Source organism: Anopheles ziemanni, chromosome 2, assembly GCF_943734765.1.
Source record: "Anopheles ziemanni chromosome 2, idAnoZiCoDA_A2_x.2, whole genome shotgun sequence".
NCBI lineage: Eukaryota > Metazoa > Arthropoda > Insecta > Diptera > Culicidae > Anopheles > Anopheles ziemanni.
In genome coordinates this window covers 92,753,128-92,771,797 of record NC_080705.1, presented here as the reverse complement: position 1 = coordinate 92,771,797, position 18,670 = coordinate 92,753,128, and the positions used below count along the sequence as shown (strand labels likewise).

General features: G+C 52.8%; 3 protein-coding genes across 3 annotated transcripts; 1 reads left to right on the top strand and 2 right to left on the bottom strand.

The window, feature by feature from the left end:
- Window positions 1–104: 104 nt before the first annotated feature.
- On the bottom strand, window positions 105–1,668 carry LOC131289851 (venom serine carboxypeptidase). The gene has a single exon (XM_058319225.1). It carries the CDS (start codon window positions 1,545–1,547, stop codon window positions 108–110), a length of 1,440 nt encoding a protein of 479 aa, XP_058175208.1. The 5' UTR covers window positions 1,548–1,668; the 3' UTR covers window positions 105–107.
- Window positions 1,669–2,961: 1,293 nt separating this feature from the next.
- Window positions 2,962–8,623, top strand: LOC131294769 (retinal-specific phospholipid-transporting ATPase ABCA4-like). Its single transcript, XM_058322813.1, has 8 exons — window positions 2,962–3,173; window positions 3,242–3,443; window positions 3,511–3,792; window positions 3,867–4,254; window positions 4,318–5,758; window positions 5,827–6,310; window positions 6,372–7,221; window positions 7,302–8,623. Exons 1-8 carry the CDS (start codon window positions 2,962–2,964, stop codon window positions 8,621–8,623), a joined length of 5,181 nt encoding a protein of 1,726 aa, XP_058178796.1.
- A 302-nt stretch (window positions 8,624–8,925) lies between these two features.
- LOC131294768 (serine-rich adhesin for platelets-like) lies at window positions 8,926–18,501 on the bottom strand. Its single transcript, XM_058322812.1, has 8 exons — window positions 18,170–18,501; window positions 17,603–18,030; window positions 15,855–17,537; window positions 15,058–15,721; window positions 10,305–14,748; window positions 10,062–10,244; window positions 9,876–10,001; window positions 8,926–9,787 (listed from the first exon to the last, which is right to left on the bottom strand). The coding sequence occupies exons 1-8, from the start codon at window positions 18,173–18,175 to the stop codon at window positions 9,600–9,602; spliced, it is 7,722 nt and encodes a 2,573-aa protein (XP_058178795.1). The 5' UTR covers window positions 18,176–18,501; the 3' UTR covers window positions 8,926–9,599.
- Window positions 18,502–18,670: the final 169 nt, after the last annotated feature.

The following is an 18,670-nucleotide window of genomic DNA, read 5'->3' as shown; positions in this document are numbered from 1 at the left end:
ACATGCCAATGTATTTGCCGTTGAAATCATCAAATTTTTTATATTTATTCACGGACCACTAGAGAGCAGAAAAAATGCCATCACCTGGTAACGTGCCTGTGCTAACCTTACGCAAAACTTTTACCATGGGTCAACCGCATCAGCAAATCGAGGGCCCATTTCGGGCGATCTTTCGGAACCATGTGACCCGCGTTACGCACCAACACCTCTACCAGATTGCCCGCCTCTTTCGCGTATCCAGCAATTTCGCCATCCACCTTCCAGATCCTCCGGACGGCTGTCTTGTATTCGTCCTTCCCGGGGAAGTTGAGCTTTGTGACGTAGTTCATCGTCAGCGGGTACGCGACGATGATATCCAGCTGCCCGTTGTAGATCACCACCCTGTACTTCGTCAGCAGTTCATTCAGATAGGGCATCACCGATCGCATCACGTCCTGCTTCAAGTGCTCCTCGACCTTGTTCTCGCCCTCGAGGTCGTGGAACGAATTGTTACCAACGTGGATCGCTTTGCGCGTTTCCGCCAACTGTAAGAACTTGCCCATATAATCGTCCGACGGGTCCGGTGCCGTCTCGAGATAGTTGAAGTACGTCGTGAACCCGGACGCATTCTTAAACAGCGATCCGCTCGGGTACTGGTCACCGTTGATCAGCTCGTCGAACACGTCGAACGCACAGTCAAAGTCCTGCTTCGAGATGCAGTCGCGACCCTTCGCCTCGTACTGGTGGAACTGATCGCGAACGTTCGAATCGATCAACCCGAGCTGGTAGAGGTAGTCTCCGTACACGAGCTGATGGAACGGATCGCAAAGGCCGTTACCGATTGCAATCCCTTGCATATTAATCGGTACCTTCGCGTTGTCATTATTCCGATGGATTGTGTGCGCCACGGCCGGAACGTACTTTCCTCCGTACGATTCACCGGTCACGAAGAACGGATTGGACCGCAGATCGGGAAATAGGGTGAAGAACTGCTCCAGGGCAGTGTAGAGATTCGCCCCAACTTGCGTCTCGTTCGTCGAGTACCCTTCATCCTTATCGGTGAAGCTGAACCCGGTTCCGACGGGGTTATCAATGTAGATGAGATGATGGTGTAGGTGCCAGCTGTACTTGCGCGGCACCAGCTTCATCTTGCTGCTGACCGAAAAAGGGCCATTTTCCGTAAACAGACCATACAGTGACGATGCCCCGGGACCACCCTGCAGCCAAAGCACCACCGGAGCAGCGGGGTCCAGTTTCGCCACAAAGTACCAGAAGAAGAGGTTCGAGTTGGTGGCCGCATCGACGGTCAGGTAGCCGGAGTAGCTTTCGACATCGGTCGGAATGGCGGAGTGGACGACGCGGGCCGCCTTACGCCCTTCATCGAGCGATTTGTTAGCGATGAACGGTGTCAGAAACAGTGGCTCTCCGACATCGTCGTTCGGGGCGAGCGGCAACGCCGCAAACCGAGGATACGGATTGATAAAACTTCTTTTGGCTTCCAATACCGCCGGCGAAACGGTCAGCGCTATCAAAGTGACCGACACGAGCAACAACCCGTCGCGTCCCATCGCTTATGGAACGAAGGGGACTAATTTGATTAACTAATCTGTGACTTAAATAGATGTCCGTCCAGCGACGGCCACTGAATAACGCGTACTGCGCTGTAGCTTGGGTTCAAACGACCGATCGACCGGCCGTACGTTTATGGAGAACCCTTACATCACCAATACACTGACCATAAGTGGTGAAAACAAAACCAAGATCGCATAAAAAAGGACATAAATACATAGAAAAGTGCAGCGTTGCAACTGCATCTGGTGGTACAGTGTTTGGGATGAATAATCGAAAAGCCAAAAATAAAATTCTGTTTTCCAGCCATACCACGAGACCACCATGCAAGATGCCTCGGTGGGGTAAAATGCACTCCTATTTTCATAGCTGAATTATGCGATTGAAAAATAAAGGATGCAATGGAACATATTCGTTGAAGTGTTTCCTAGAACCCATGTGAATGTATCGCTCCTACGTAAAAGTTTGGACCTAGAAAACTAGACAACATTAATTGAGTGTGAAATCATTACGACTTGAATTTGCTCATGCCGTTCTGATATTTTTATATTTTATATATAATCGAACAGGGAATTTTCGTGGTTTTAATTCTTGAATGGACTGGGAGCAATTAAAGGTCTCCCGCCAAAGGGGACATATTGCATCACCTTACCCCTCATTTTAAAATTTCAAGTAGATTTTAAGAACAGAAAATAGACTGTATTTTCTGGGAAAGGGAACTTAAGCTGTCCTTTTAAATATGTTTGGAAAGTAAACAAACTACGGCACACGAAGCGAACGAAACCAACACCCACAAACACCACGTGCATTCGCGGGTCGCGACCAACATATGTTTCCTAGCAACACACTTGTTTAGATGCGCATACCTTCCCCACCACCGTCATTTAAAACGTTTTTCATTCAACTTTTGCACCGCGAACGCGCGCGCGCGCACGGGGTTCCCCAACATGTGGAGGAGCGGCTGTTGAGTAATTATTTTTTGACAGTCAGAACTTCGCAATCTGGCGAAATGATTCATCCAGCAGCAACAACAGCAGCAAACTGCTGCGGTTTGTTGGATATTGCTCGCTAGTCGGAAAAGAACAACGATCGGTTGACGCAATGCCGGTTCCATCGAGTGGCGTTGTAGCAGCGTGATTATGCTGTATTTTCCCACATAAAGCACTTGCCCGCAAACTGGTTTGTACACTTGGTGACTGGGCCTGTAACTAAGTACCGCGTCAGGTGTATTCGTTCTTGTGAGCAGAAGAAGGAGTGAATCGTAAACGGAAGGGCAGTAACATTGCGATGGTGGTGGGGCAATAGCTGTAAAGCAGTGCTGAAACAATCGTTAATTGCAACAGTAAACCTCAGTGTGCCTTGACGCGACGCCGTCCCGCTGGTTCAGCAGAGTCTGAACTCGCATCGCCCACCATGACTACCTCGAGCTGGGATAAGTTCTTGCTTTTGCTGTGGAAAAATTGGATCATCCAGAAGCGCCACTATGTGCAAACGGCATTCGAAATTACCATACCGGTGTTGGCCTGCTCGTTGCTGATACTGGTTCGCGGGCTGGTAACCCCAACCGTCTACACCAAACCGACCACGTTCGGCAGCTTAAACGTCCAGAGCTTATCCATGATACGGTAACATATATCGATTATATTCTATCGAACGTGAAGTGTGTGCTAAAGGTTGAGGTTTTTCGTTCCAGCGAAATGGTGACGAACAATCCAATCAATTTGAAAATCGTCTACTCACCGCGCAATGACGTGTTCGAACGGATCATCGGCCGGGCGGCCCGTATGCTCGGCACGGACGTACTTCACCAGGGTTACAACGATAGCGAAAGCATGTACAAGGACCTAATCACGAGCAACTTTCTAGCCGGTGTTGAGTTTGGCGATCGCTTCAAGGTATGGAAGGACACAACTGTGTGTGGGTGGTTTCCAGAGCATTCACATTCCAAAAGTCCACTTTTAGAACATTTCGTCGCTTCCCGATCGGCTGGAGGTTGCGCTGCGGTTTCCCAGCGAAATGCGTACCACAAGGCTACCGGGGGCCGAGTTTTGGGCTAACTGGCGCACGTTCCTGATATTTCCGCAGTTCCAAGTGTACGGTGCACGCACCATTAACGCCAGCGACGGCGGCTACCCGGCGAACTACTATGCGGAAGGATTCGCTTCTGTGCAGAATGCGATCAGTCGTGCCGTGCTGGAACTGCGTGGATTTCGGAACGATACAATGCCACATGTCGAGCTGAAGGTAAAAAACGGATATGGATGGATAAAGTCAAAATGGCTCATTTATGTAACGATTCTTTACCTTTCTGCTTATAGCGCTTTCCGTATCCTGCCTTTTACGACGATCCACTGCTGCGGGGGTTGGAAAACCTCTTTCCGTCCATCATTATGGTGGCGTTCTTCTACTCGTGCATCAACACGGTGAAATTTATCACGCTGGAAAAGGAACTGCAGCTGAAGGAGTCGATGAAGGTGATGGGTCTACGCGGATGGATCCACTGGGTGGCCTGGTTCGTGCGCACCCTAACGCTGTTGACCATCTCGATCAGCCTCATCACCATCCTGCTGAGCTGCAATCTCACCACCAACACGAAGGTTGCGATTTTTCAATTTTCCAACCGCTTCCTCATCTGGATGTTCTTCTTCGTGTACGGAATCACCACGATCATGCTGTGCTTCATGATAAGCACATTCTTCTCGAAAGGTAAATGATGTGCACGTGGACTGCAAAAGAATTGCTGACCGATTTTTACCGATTTACTTTTAGCAAACATCGCCTCGGGAATAGCCGGTATTGTGTGGTTCTACTCGTTGACGCCGTTCCAGCTAACGTTCGGCAACTACGACCGCATGTCGCTCGGGGCAAAGCTGGGCTCAAGCCTTTGGAGCAACACGGCGATGGGCTACGGGATCATGCTGTTCATGAAGCACGAAGGCACCTCCATTGGGTTGCAGTGGGAAAACCTCTTTTCACCGGTCACCGTTGACGACCGGCTGACGATGGCGCACGTGCTCGGAATGTTACTGATCGATGCGGGTGTCTATCTTGCCGTCGCGCTGTACGTCGAACAAATTGCTCCCGGGAAGTTTGGTGTGCCACGGAGGTGGAATTTTTTCCTCACCCGTCGCTTCTGGAAGGAGGAAGTTTTGGGTGGACTGCTGGCATCGGCACCGTTGATCGAAGCGAATGGGCTGAATGCGGAGCGAGAAAGCCTGAAGCAGCAGCATCAACGTTATGCCTCGAACATGGAAGATGAAGGGGGCCCGTCGGAGAAAACGGTCGGCATTGGAACGGTCGGCCTGACGAAGATATTCGGCAAAGGGCGTCCGGCCGTGTGTGAGCTGACGGTGAATTTCTACCGTGACGATATCACGGTCCTTCTGGGTCACAATGGGGCGGGAAAGACGACCACCATGGCCATGCTGACGGGAATGTATCCGCCGACAGCTGGGTACGCCACGGTCGACGGCCACCGGATTGAAGGTGCGACGGTGGACCAGTTTCGCAACACGCTCGGCTTCTGTCCGCAGCACAACGTGCTGTTCAACGAGCTAACCGTAGCGGAGCACATACGCTTCTTCGCCAAACTGAAGGGCGTCTGGAGTGAGGCGGAAATCGAGGCGGAAATTACGAAATACCTGCGTGCGCTCAAGCTGGAGGACAAGCGGGACGCCCAGTCGCACACACTGTCCGGTGGTATGAAGCGGAAGTTGTCGCTCGCGGTGGCACTTTGTGGTGGCTCGAGGGTGGTGTTCTGCGACGAACCGACGTCCGGGATGGATCCGGGTGCGCGGCGAACCGTTTGGGAGTTACTGCAGCAGGAAAAACGCACCCGTACCATCATCCTCTCGACGCACTTCATGGACGAGGCGGATGTGCTGGGTGATCGAATAGCGGTGATATGCGACGGAGAGCTGCGGGCGGTCGGTACTCCGTTCTTTCTGAAGAAACGCTTCGGTGCAGGCTACCGATTGATTTGCGTGAAGGAACCAAACTGCCAGCCGGAGCTACTGACGGAACTGTTGCGACGCTTCGTGCCGGATGTGACCGTCGAGTCGGATATTGGGACGGAACTAAGCTATCGGTTGCGGGAACAATATCGACCCATGTTTCAGACCGCGCTTGAGGAGTTGGAAAATAACGTGACACGGTGTGGCATCTCAAGCTATGGAATTGCTCTCTCCACGATGGAGGAAGTATTTATGCGGTAAGTATGGAAGGCGTTTTTGGGCGAGATCAATTATATATTGTGTTTCCATTTCATTCCAAACACAGCTTGGGAAGTGACGAAAGCAATCTGTACGAGGATGGTAAATGGGAAAATGGTACACATACCAAGTCAGAACAACACGCCAATGGAACGGGAGGAGGACACGCTCTGCCACCGATTACGATCACCGAAAGCTACGAATTGCAAACCGGCCCTCAGCTACTCATCAGTCAAATCAGCGCAATGATGAGCAAAAAGTTCCTCTGCTTCATACGCAGCTGGAAGATTTCCGTCCTGCAGGTGCTCCTGCCGATGATTTTTGTCCTGCTGGTTATCGCCATCGTTCGATTTTTCCCCAACAACGTCGTACTGCCTCCGCTCGAGATAAAGCTGGATAGTTACGAGCGAACCAACACGATCCTGTCGACAAACGATCGTAATGCATCCATTGTAAAGGCGTATAACGAAACGATCGCAGGTGCGTTCACTACCGGATCCCATGGACTCATCATAACGGAGAAGAACTTCACCGAGTTTCTCCTGGAGAAGGTGAGGCAATATTACTTCTACGTTCCTATGTTATATTTCATTGTTGTTTCTTTTCCTCTAGTCGGTGGAAAATATTCGATCCGTCGATAACACCTTCATGATTGGTTCCACGCTGGACGTCCCGGGGCGTAACTATACGGCCTGGTTCAACAACAAAGCGTACCATACGGCACCACTCGCGCTGAGTGTGCTGTACAATGCCATCGAACGAACCGTGTGCGCCAATTGCAGTCTCACCGTGACGAACAAACCGCTCCCGTACAGTACGCACATACGCTTCCTGCGCACTCAATCCGGCAGCAACCTGGGCTTCCAGCTGGCCTTCAACACCGGCTTCGCGATGGCATTCGTGGGCGCTCTCTACATCCTTTTCTACGTGCGCGAGCGGGCGTCCGGTTCGAAGCTACTGCAGTTCGTCAGCGGCGTCGATGCGCTCACCTTCTGGGGTGTTTCGTTCGTGTGGGACTTTGCGGTGTACTGTGTCGCGATGGCCCTGTACCTGGGGACGCTGGCGTCGTTCGAAGAGGAGGGCTGGTCTACGCCGACCGAGCTCGGTCGGGTGGCGCTTGTGTTCGTCTGCTTCGGCCTGGCCGTCATTCCATTCACGTACCTCGGGGCGCACTGTTTCGATGTACCATCGACCGGGTTCATCAAGATGCTCATTTTCAACATATTCACCGGGACGGTCATGTTTACCGCGGTGTTCTTGCTCAAGGTGAAGGACTTCGATCTGCGGCACGTCGCGGAAACGATGGAGTGGATCTATATGGTGTTTCCTCTGTTCGCACTCAGTCACAGCCTGAACAACATCAACCTGATGGAAACGACGCGGCAGATTTGCGATGCCTACTGCGATGCAACACCATTCTGTTCCCCGCAGTTGGTTTGTAAATTCAACGAGCTCTGTTGTGGTCAGTTTCATGGTGTTTCCTGTTTTCCATCCTTTCCTCGTTTGCTAACGTTTTCTATTCTTTTATCCACCTCCTTCTAGATGTTGACATTTTTTCCTTCAACCCACGAGGAATCAGCCGCAATCTGGTGTATATGCTCGGTGTGGCGGTGCTTTGTTTCACAACGTTGCTGCTGAAAGAATATCGCGTAGTTTCCAGCCTGAACGTGCTAGCATCTCTTAAATCGGTTGCATTGAAGTTGCGACCCCGAACCGATCCGAGCACGTCCTCAGACGAAACGGAAGTAATTGCCATCGGTGAGGACACGGACGTGGCGGATGAACGAACTCGCGTCGAACAGTTCTACAACGACGGAACGTATCGGAACGCTTCCGGACCGACACTGCTGATGCTGCGCGATCTTTCCAAATGCTACGGCAGGGCCACGAAGGAAGTGCGAGCGGTCGACCGACTGACGTTCGCCGTCGGCGAGCGGGAATGTTTCGGGCTGCTCGGAGTGAATGGTGCCGGGAAAACGTCCACCTTCCGCATGCTTACCGGTGACCGAAGCATCACTTCCGGCAACGCTTGGGTGGCTGGAAACAGTCTGAGCACGCAGCTTCCGGCGGTATACCGGCGGATCGGGTACTGTCCACAGTTTGACGCCCTGCTGGAGGATCTTACGGGCAGCGAAACGCTACGTATCTTTGCCCAGCTACGCGGCATTCCCACCAGCTCCATTTCGTCCACCATCGAGCGGCTTGCGGTTGAGCTGAACTTCGCCAAGCATCTGCACAAACGCGTCCAGGCGTACAGTGGGGGCAACCGGCGGAAGCTAAGTACCGCCCTAGCGCTGCTCGGCGAACCTGCCGTGGTATACCTGGACGAACCGACCACGGGAATGGATCCCGGTGCGAAGCGACACTTCTGGAATGTGATGTGTCGCGTGCGTGCCGAAGGACAAACCGCACTCGTACTCACGTCGCACAGCATGGAGGAGTGTGAGGCGCTCTGCACGCGCCTAGCTATCATGGTGAACGGGGAGTTGCGCTGCCTCGGGTCGGCACAGCATCTGAAGAACAAATTCTCGAACGGTTACTTCCTCACGTTAAAACTGAAACGTGCCAACACCAAGCAGTTGGCCGACCGGAACAAGCAGGAGGTGATACGATTCATTCAGGAAACGTTCACAAACCAAACACCTGCTGGCTGCTGCGAAGACGGTGGTGTGGTTCTGAAAGAAGAGTATCAAAATTACCTCACCTATCACATCACGGACACGGGCCGTCGGTGGTCGGAAATGTTCGGTGTGCTGGAGCGGGCCAGGGAGCAACTGCACCTCGAAGATTACGCCCTCGGCCAGACGTCGCTGGAGCAAGTATTCCTCACGCTGACTGCCACACAGCGTGACAGCACTAACTAGGAACTCGTTGTCGTGAATCTCAAAGCGGCACAACACACTGAACAGCCAACAGCCTTCCCTTTCCTCGGCTTGTGGGAGATTTTGCACACGTTGCGCTCCCTTTCTCTTGTTGCTGCAAACGAAATTACGGGTTTTATCGTAGTATGTAGGACGGCCGCTGAAAGCCATCACCCTGTTGTGGCGTACTTAGAGCTTTCTAAACTTAACAAAAAAATATGTGATCACTCTCAGAGATCGTGTGTGTGTGGTATTGTCACTTTGGAGGCATACAAGTAGAACGCGAAGTAGAGCATTATTTAACAAACGTTATTCACCAGATGATTGTTAATTCTTACAATTTCTTACATTACTGTATTGACGGGTTGACAATACATACCGTACTCGAATAAAGATGAATATCTGCACTATTTGAATCTCTAAATTATCTTGCAAAATGCACACCACTATGATTAACTTCTTACAGCTGCTTTTAGGTGAAAAGTATATGCTTCGCACAAAGAGCACACCTAAACGGTTCTACCTAATGCTAATGAGGATGGGTGATGAGTTGTGCACAAACATTTTGCTTAGAATAAATTTTCACATATATTTCACTTAAGTAAAGTTCTGCAAAGAAATAATAATCATAATCATAATTATCAAACGGGTGAGGATGAGTAAAACAAGAATAATCATAATACTCAAACGGATGAGGGTGAGTAAAACAAGATAAAAATATCAGCTGTACAGCAACATAATTCTCCTTTCTTCGCTATTACTATTTTATGTATGTAGTATGAATGACTGGATAGAGAAAATATCGTTGATTTTTTTAAACAAACAAAAAAGTGCCTCTAAAATCTACTCCCCCACTATACACACTTTCTTATGACTGACTTTCGCCCTATTTCCTAATGTGCATTACTAGCAGAATCAATTGTCTAAAAACCATCGACAGATGAAAAAAAAATTAATCTAAAACAAGAGGTAAAACAAATTAGTTGTTGCATGCACCGGCGCTGCTCAGCTTTGCTTGCTTCTTGTTTTCCCGCTCGCGCCGGCGCAGCTTCTTTCTCCGCCGGTCGATGCTCACCAGCTCCGCCTTGATGGCGTTGTACGTTTTCCGAAGCTCTTGAATTTTCTTCCTGAGTATTGCCACCCGCTGGTTGTTGTTCAAAGTCGGATCTGATGGAAAAGAGAAGAGAGAGAATGGGTTTTAGTTAACCATCAGTGGAGAAAACGACACGCGAACAATGAGAACTGTCGGTCTTACCCAGATTGACGAGGAAATTGTACTGACAGGGCGGACCCGACTTTCCAACGCCGGGCACGAGCATGGACGAGGAGGATGAACGATGGAACGCGGCCACCGTGTCCGAATTGTCCTCACTGTCGGTTGCTGGAATGGAGAAAGAGGGTAAGAGGAATGCCGGCATCAAACTTCTTCATGGGGACTTACCATTATTGGTCGTCATTCCTCTCTGGCTACGGCCGTAGCCGCTGCTAGAACCATTGTTTGCACTACTGTATCCTCCTCCCTGCAGGCTGGTATTGACTGTCCGACGCCGCTTGAGTGTCGGTTCTTCGCTTGGCTTCCGCGGACGGCGTTTCTTATTCGGTGACAATGATTCTTGATCGTGTGCTGAAAGAGTACATAAATGAGTTGTTACAATTTTCTTCAATGATCCCTCTGTCCACTTACTTTCATCCTGACTAACGGAATCTCTCGGAGAGCTGTTCGGGGTATCGACGGCCGACTCGGCACCACCGGAACCGACCTTTCCGGATAGTCGCCCTCCCGCAGCACCGAACGGTCCACCACCAACACCTCCTTGGTTCGAGGAACTACTGCTGCTGTTGCTGCTGCTGCTGATGGTCGTATTGCCACCGATCGTGATCGTTACGATCGGTGGTTCGAGATCCATCGGAACCTGCTTGAGATCGGTGGCGGTTTGAATGTTCTGTGGCGGCAGAAAGGCGGAACCAAGCGGCGGCTCGGCGTAAACCTTACGTCCGACAGTGGTCGGCGGTGGTCGATCGTGATCTTTCGGTGCCGGCGAGCCCGGAATCGTTTCCTCGCAGAGCAGCAGCGAAAGTGACTCGTTGTTGGCCGCCTGTTGCTGCGATTGGTTGGGTTGCGGAGTCGTTTTGTCTTCCACCGACGACGCGGGCTGGCCGGTGTTTGTCCCTTCGTTTGTTCCGGTGGAGGTTATGACGGAGGTGGAAACGGAACCGCTTTGATCGGATGTGCTCACTGCTTCATGCTGCTCGCGCCGAGAGGATTCCATCAGTTCCGCATTCCGTCGCTGCTCGTTCTCCTTCAGCATCAGACAGTCCTCGGAGCCGAGTCCACGGGGTGCCGGATTCATCTGTATGATCGTCTCCAGAAGACTTTGCTTTACACTACCCGCACCGATGGGGGTTGTTTTCCTCTCCATCCCCATGATGGTTCCTTTCGTTTGCTCCTCTTTCGTTTGCATGGTGGAAGACACCGGCGGTGGTTCTTGTTTTAGAACGAGCTTCTCTTTTTCGGCCACCGCTGCAACAGCCGCAGCCGAAGCGGCCGATGCCATCTCGTGCGCAATAGACGCGGCAGAGCGTGGTGGTGGTTTGTCCTCGAACAGTTCCTTCTTCGCGGTAACAACCATGGCCGTGCCCGGTGATGACGAAACTGTCGGCTTGGTGGTATCGTAGTGAACGATCACTGCCGTCGCTCCTGCCGTAACCACTGCACTGCTAGTGATGCTGCCGTGGACCACCGTGGTGGCCTGCGTCGCCGATGCTGGCGAAGCCGCAACCGACATCGGCACCACACCACCGACGGGATCACCACTGCCCTGCGATTCCGCATCCTCAATAATTAACCGATGTTCGGAGTCGTTGCTGTCGGTGGACTCGTCGTCGTGGATGAAACCCGTGTCTGGATCCAGTTTTCGGATCGATTCCGTGAGATCATTGCTTCGGGCGGGAGGAATCTGCTCCAGCAGGTGCTTGTGGCCACCGGGGGTTGCCGATGGAGACGATTGCAGCAGTCCTCCCTGCTGTTGTCCCTGCGAAGAAGCGGTGGTCGGCTGCTGCTGCTGTGGAAGAGCATTACCTTCAACCAGCTTTCTCTCCAGACCGATCGTTTGGAACAGTGGTTTCACAGGTGGTTTGAGTGGAGATACCAGCACATCTCTCCGAATCGCAGCTGGGACGTTGGAGCTTTCGGTAGTCTTCCCAGGTTGAGCCGGATCGCTTCCAATGCTGGGGGATTGCTTCAACAACGCATATGACACTGAACTTGTGCTTCCTACGCTGGTGCTGCTGGATTGTTCCGTACCTAAGGTCGACGAAGGTGACGATACAATATGAGCGCCTACCGTTGACGTACTCCCGTCCATTGTACTGGACGCAACGGAGACGGACGAGCTGCTGCTTCCTAAAACCGTAGCCACCGTCGTCGGTATCGGTTTGTTGATCGGATGATGATGCATCGAGCTGGTCATGTACTTGGGGAAGTCAAGCTTTTCCGACTTTACCGTTTGTTGTGCTTGCTGTTGCTGTTGTTGCTGCTGCTGCTGCTGCTGCTGCTGCTGTTGACTAAGTGCTTTCAACACTTTGTCCGCTATCGAGGGAGGTTTCTTCACCGTCGGAGCGTCAAACTCGAAGTTCATATCGTTAAAGTACTTCTTGCAGTTCTCCAGCGTCGGTTCCTCTTTCACCTTGTCACCATCGCCCGCCATCGCTAGCAGCACGGACGACGATGGCCCGATGGCGTGGCCGGATCCGTGCAGCATCGACGAAGACCGATCGCCACCCGCACCGGCGGCGGCTGCGAGTGTCGCCGTGGAAATAACGGGCGTGAAAACACCCGGTGCCGTTGCGGTGATCAGCGGCGGTGGCTTCGGTTCACCTTCGTCCATCGATTTGGAAGATTCTTCCTTCGACCCGGGCGTCGTGACCAAGTTGAAGCTGGGAGACTTCCGTAGGACATCAAACGTGGAGTCGTTCTTGATCGGAGTCGAAAGCGGAGTGGCTGATGCCGTCAGTACCGTACTCGAGGAAGCGGCGCCGGGCGATGCCGATACCGGGGCGAGTTTCGCAGATGGAACTTTTTCTCCGACGATCGGAAGTTTTGTACTAGAAGTGTCACTACCGGAGTCACCAACAGCACTCACAACCTGTTTCTCCTTTGTCTGCTCATCTTTTTCCTTTGCCTGCGTGTCTCGGCGAATCATTCCACTGAACCGGAGCGGTTTACTATCGGCGCTGCCATCTTGCGACTTCATCGGGGACATTTTTTTGTTCCTCTTAGGACCGCCACCAGCCGTGGTTGCATCGAGTGGATCGGTCAGTGATTTCCGTTGCATCACCTTTTTACGCTTGTCCTCCAGTGCTGGTCCTCCAACGGAGGATGATGATGCCGTGACCACCTCCGCTGGGGGCACGTCCGAGACAAGCTTTCGCGGCACTCCCGACGTTCCAACGGAAACTCCACCACCACCGCCACCGCCACCACCACCACCACCAGTACCGGTCACGGCTCCACCGCCGATATCATGATCGTCGTACTCATCTTCGAACTCATAAATATCCGAAATCTTCTCATCCATTCGGTTTGCAGTCGACTCAAAGATCGACTTGATTGAGAGCGCTTCCTTGCTGAGTAGTTTGTTTTGAGCCGCAGTCAGAGGCGATGAGGAGAAGTGCTTCTTTTCACCGAGCAGGAGACCGCCGCCTCCTGGTGTGGCGCCATGTTTCAACGTCGACGATGGAGGAGCTGTCCCGCCCGTCAGCGAGGTGGTGGCGGAAGAAAACGCGGACAGACCTTCGCGGCCAAGGGTGATTTTTTTCTCACCACCCATTGGCGCCGTTGGCCCGGGGTTCGATTGCTTCCTCTCGGCTCGTAACATTCCGAACGCGCTAGAGGTGGACAGAGTGGTCGGTGTCGGTGTGACGGTGTTGCACACTGAAACGACACTTGGACTGGGAGAAAGTAGAGTGCTCGAGCTGCCCTTGGCCATCGGCGTTGTGAGGGTGGTATCGTTCGACGTTGTTGCCACTGGCGTTACCATGGGAGATTTCGGGGATTTTATTGCTTTTCCCGTCCCGCCTGCTATGACACTCTGTAGAGGTGACACTTGTTCCTCTTTGATGGCTGAAAAACTGCTGCAAGCTTTACCCGGAGTCGAGGGAACCGCCGTTGTCGTACTGCGGGCGGTCAAGTTGGCGCTCGGTGGTGAAGATTTCTCTTCGGACATCTCTCTCTTAACCGACCACGACGATGGGGTTTGTGGGGTGGCGACGACGGATTGGGAGACCGTCGGGGAAATAGTTGTACCCATCTTCACCACCGTATCAGCAGCAAGTTCTTTCTGCGAACCCGACCCCGGTTTCACATCACCTTCCGGCGTAACGTCCCGTAGGCAGCAGAAAGCCATCTTTTCCGAATTGGCAATGATGGTGGCCGCCGTGCCGTACGTTTTGATCGGCGGCTTCGAGCCCGCGGCTGCCGAAGGCGATTGCTTCTCAGCCATTTCCGGCACATCCGTCGGTTCCTTTTTCACAACACCCGGCAGCTTTGTCTCCGGTGCCGCCGTCGTTGCCAGCGGTTCAGCGGAGGAAGAATCATCCCGTTCACCCGCCGCCGCATCGGGGGACACTTTCGGCGTGGGCACGATGGCCGTCGCCAACAGTGGCGTTTCGGCCGTATCCGAGTCAACCATGGTGGTGATGGGCGAGCTGGAGAACGCCTTGTTCGACGACTGGGAAGAATCCTCCTCGCTGAGCGTTTCCGATTCGGATGATTTTTCCGGTTCTTCCTCTTCCTCGGTGACGGTCGATTCTTCCTCCTTCACCACGACCGGCGTATGCTCCTTCTTTACCACCGTGATGGTGGTGGTGGTGGTTGCGGCTGCCTTTGCATCGCCCGCGTCGCCTAGTGAACCCTCGGAGCCGGCCGACGGAATGGCGATGATACCGGCGGCGGTCGGTTCGCGCTTCAGGATGATGTGTTTTGGAATGTCGGACGGGTTGGTGGTGGAGGAGGGCCCGAGTCCCTCACCGGCTGCGGTCGTTGTTGTCGTCGTGGTCGTCGTGGTCGTATCGGACGCCGGTGAACCAGGCGATTTTAGCTCCTTGAAGCCCTTCAGTTCGGAGCGGATCTAAAAATAGATGGTTTATAAAAGGACGGACAGGACGGACGGATTTGGCAGGGAAAGTGGGTGTACATTTCGTTTCGATTAGCAAAATTAAATAAATTGACAAACAAAAACATTTTAAAACCCGCAAAACATGACAAGAGAAAAAAAGAGAAAGCAAAAGCAAATGTCCCAAAAAGAAAGGAAGATAGAAGTGACAAAATGTGGCATGACACGGAAAAAGGGAACGGGAGAAAAAGAGAGAAAATGGCATGTGGTTAGTAAAGATCTGGATCGGACGGTTAAATGCAATGCAATAGGTTGGGAAATTACTTGATTGAGATCATAGTCACGACCACCAACACCACCACCACCACCAGCACCCTTGGTTGCTCCGTTGGAGAACTCGTCCGATATCGCCGCGGCATCGGATGACGAGCCGGCCTCGGCGGTGGTACTTACTTTCGTGCTCGTCGACGACATCGAGATCGACGAGTTGGACGAAGTGGTCGACGAGGAGCTGTTGGTGGTGCACTTTTTCATCATCGGTTCGTCGGAGTCGGTGTCGCTCGTGTTGTCCGGATCGGTCGGCACGGAGAGCGACGACGAAATGTCCGTATTGTTTGACGTGCGCCGCCCGGCGGTGGAGGAAGAGGCCGCGGCAGCGGCAGAAAGCGAGCCGGAACCGGTGACTGCCGACGAACCGCCTCTGGTCAGCGGTCGTCGGTTGGACTGTGTTGCCGGGGACTTTGTACGGCCCACGTTCGGCGTCGTGGAGCGGGGTGTAGTGCCGGGTCCATCACCCTTCGAGTTGCCGCGACTACGTTTGCCAACCTTCGGGGTTTTCGGGTCACCCGAACCTGGTGTCGATGCGACGGCGGAGGACGACGCTTTCGTCGACGCAGTAGGGGTGTTGGACGAAGATTTGCCTTTCTTCGTTTGTTTACTGTTTGTCAAGTTTTCCGCAATGCGTTCCTTGCGTACCCACTCATCGTACCTGAAAAAATGGAAAAACCCCAATTAGGACCAATAAGACGAAACCTCTCTGTATCGACACTTCGTAAGGTGTTCAAAGGTACCCTAAATGGCCAAAATTGCAGGTGGTTTGTATCGTTCCTGCCATACCGTACCTTGTATTCCAACCGGTGTAATGGACCAAATAGATTGGGTTTCCCTCCTGATTGGCGATTTCTATCACTTTCGCCTCGTACGTCACCTTCTGCTCGTCATAGTAAACCTTCAGCTTGTCGCCTACTTCGATGGGGAAATCGGGCACCGTCCCACTGGCAGGACTAACACTCTGCCTTCTACCACCGCCAGCCCCGGGTCCCGATCCGTTGCCCGATCCTCGGTCACCACCACTGCTGTTGCCACTGCCACTCCCTCCGTGCGGACCGCCACCCTGCGAGGTATGTTTTTCCTGCTTCACACTGCCACCAGTTCCGGTGCTGCCACTTCCACTACCACCACCACCGCCCGTACTGCCCTCACGCTCGTCCTTCTTAGAATCCAGCGAATCGGCATCTTTGCGCTTCCGACCACGCCTTTCGACCGTGTCCGCTGACGTCTTGCCCCTGCCGATGAGTTTATCCTTCTTAGCCGAAACGGGCGTGGTGACAGTGGTGGAGCTTGGAGCCCCGTCGTCCTTTCTACCGCTGCTACCACTATTTCCACCAGAACCGCTACTGTCACCGGCACTGGTTGTGGTTGGCGCCTTGGAGCTAGGAGTCTTTTCCTTTTCCCGTTCTTTTTCCTTCTCTTCGAACTTGTCCACCAGAGCTTTAACCTTTCCACCGCCTACTATCTTGCGCTTGCTTGCTGCAGGTCGCAGCGCGGTACTACTTTCGGCCGCACTCGATTCGCTCGTATTGCCCGACTCATCTACCGCCGAGTTGGTTGCGTCAGCCGCCGAACTCAGCGCCGCGTTGCTTGCCGCAGCCGCCGCGGCCCGTTCCCTGGCCGTGAGCAGCTTCTCTTTCTCCGGCAACTTTGGCGACTGCACCGAGCTGGCCCGGACCAAGCTGCGGCCCTTCGAGCGGCTCGTTTTCGGATGTGGCACCATGGTGCAGCCGAGCTTCCGGTTAAACTCCTCGAACGAGAACAGAAACTTTTTGTACGCTTGCTTCACCAGGTTCGTGATGCTGGCTGTGGCGGGCGAAAAACCAAGCCGGAGCGCAATCTGCTTCCACTGATTTTGACTGGTCACCCGATTGTAGCCGTGCAACTTCTGCACCGCTCGGAATAACCGGTAAAGGTTCACATCGCGGTTGATGATAGATGGCACTTTGTTCAGGGGCGTCCCACGATCGTCCATAAATTTGTATAGCTGGGCCACAAAGTGATCCTTTTCCTCCGTCGGTTCGTCGTCCGAGCTGTCCGTTTCTAGCTCCTGGTCGGAGTCGCTACAGCTGCCGGCCATCCCGAACAGTGCTTCCCGGTCCCAGTGTGGTGGCAGCACGTCACTGTCCATGTATTCGATGGCAGCGGACACGGCGGCCGCCTCCGACTTGTTGACACTGTCGCGCGTAAACTCGGCCGCCTCCTTCTTCGGCACGGTATAGTACCGGCCGTCCTTGAACGACCGCACCAGGTACTCATCCTTTACGCGAATGCGCACCGTGTCCTGGGCCGTCGGAGCTACCACCAGCCCCGGGAACCAGTTCTCCTTCGGGTTTTTCTTCTTATTATCGGTCGTCTCAACGCATACTACCTTGCCGATATTTTCCTCCTTATCGCCTCCCGTGTTCGTCCGGGAATGGGTGGCTGGTTCATCGTCTTCATCGGAGCTGTCGTCGGCAAGCAAATGACGTGATCTGATTGCAAATGAGACGAATCAGTTTATTTAAAACAGCATGGTTTTGCCAAAATGTGCTCTTACCTTCTTCCCCTTCTGCCACCGATGACGGGATTTCCAAAGTGCTCCGGATGCGTTAACGGTAGTTGGTCCAGCGTTTCACTTTCGTTAAAGTGTCGCCCGCTCTTCAGACAGAGCGCACTACGACGGAGCGTCGTAATGTCTCCATCGTCGAACACGACCGTGTACTGCGAGCAGTCCTGGATCTTCGTCAGCGTCGCCTCGACGTACTCTTTTCGCTCCGGATGCTTCACCTCGACCATGGCGCCTACACGCAACGCGCCCTTGATCTGGTCGTCGGAAACAACACCGGAGCCGAGGCCTTGCTGTTTGTACGCGACCTTGCATTTGATGTTGCGGACCACCTTGCGTACTTTGGCCTCGCAAAATGCCCCCTTGTATTTGGCGCTTACTTCCGTCCCTACAGTCAAATAAGGGGGATCGTCTACTTGCTGTGTGAGAAAAAAAAAACAAGCGGGAAACGGGTTTTATTACCATTACGGTACGCTGATGCGCAAACACCTCCTCCAGGCCTGGGCAACATGACACCGTCTCACCTTTCTTCGACCACCTACAACCACCGACGCTTACCTGCATCTTTTGGAGGAAATAGCGCTCAAAACTCAAATTATCGCTGACAATCGCCACTTTTACAGGTTCGCTGATAAGCTGCCAGGTGCATAACTCCTTATTCTCCTACGTCTGCTGGCCACAATAGTAGCCCGTTCGTGCCTGCGTGCCCTTTACTTGGTTACGCGCGGTTTTTGTTGTTTAGCTTACTGGCGCAGCACCGCCCGGATGATTCACTGCACGCGTATGACCACGTACATTACTGCGACACACTTTATTTTGATTTTCCAGCCCGTAATCAGTAGTTAACACTTCTCAAAACACTTTTTGCGTTGCTTGTTGGACTCTTGTTAGCTATTTTTGCTTTCTCTTTCTGCTGCCCCGCTTTCGCCGTTCCGCCAACACCGCGCTATCCAAGGTTACACGAACGTAGTAATACTTTGTAAGGTTGGTTCAATTCGAGCCATGTGACACGTGAGCAAAACGCCATCTCAAAAATCATGAATTAAAACTATCATTGGT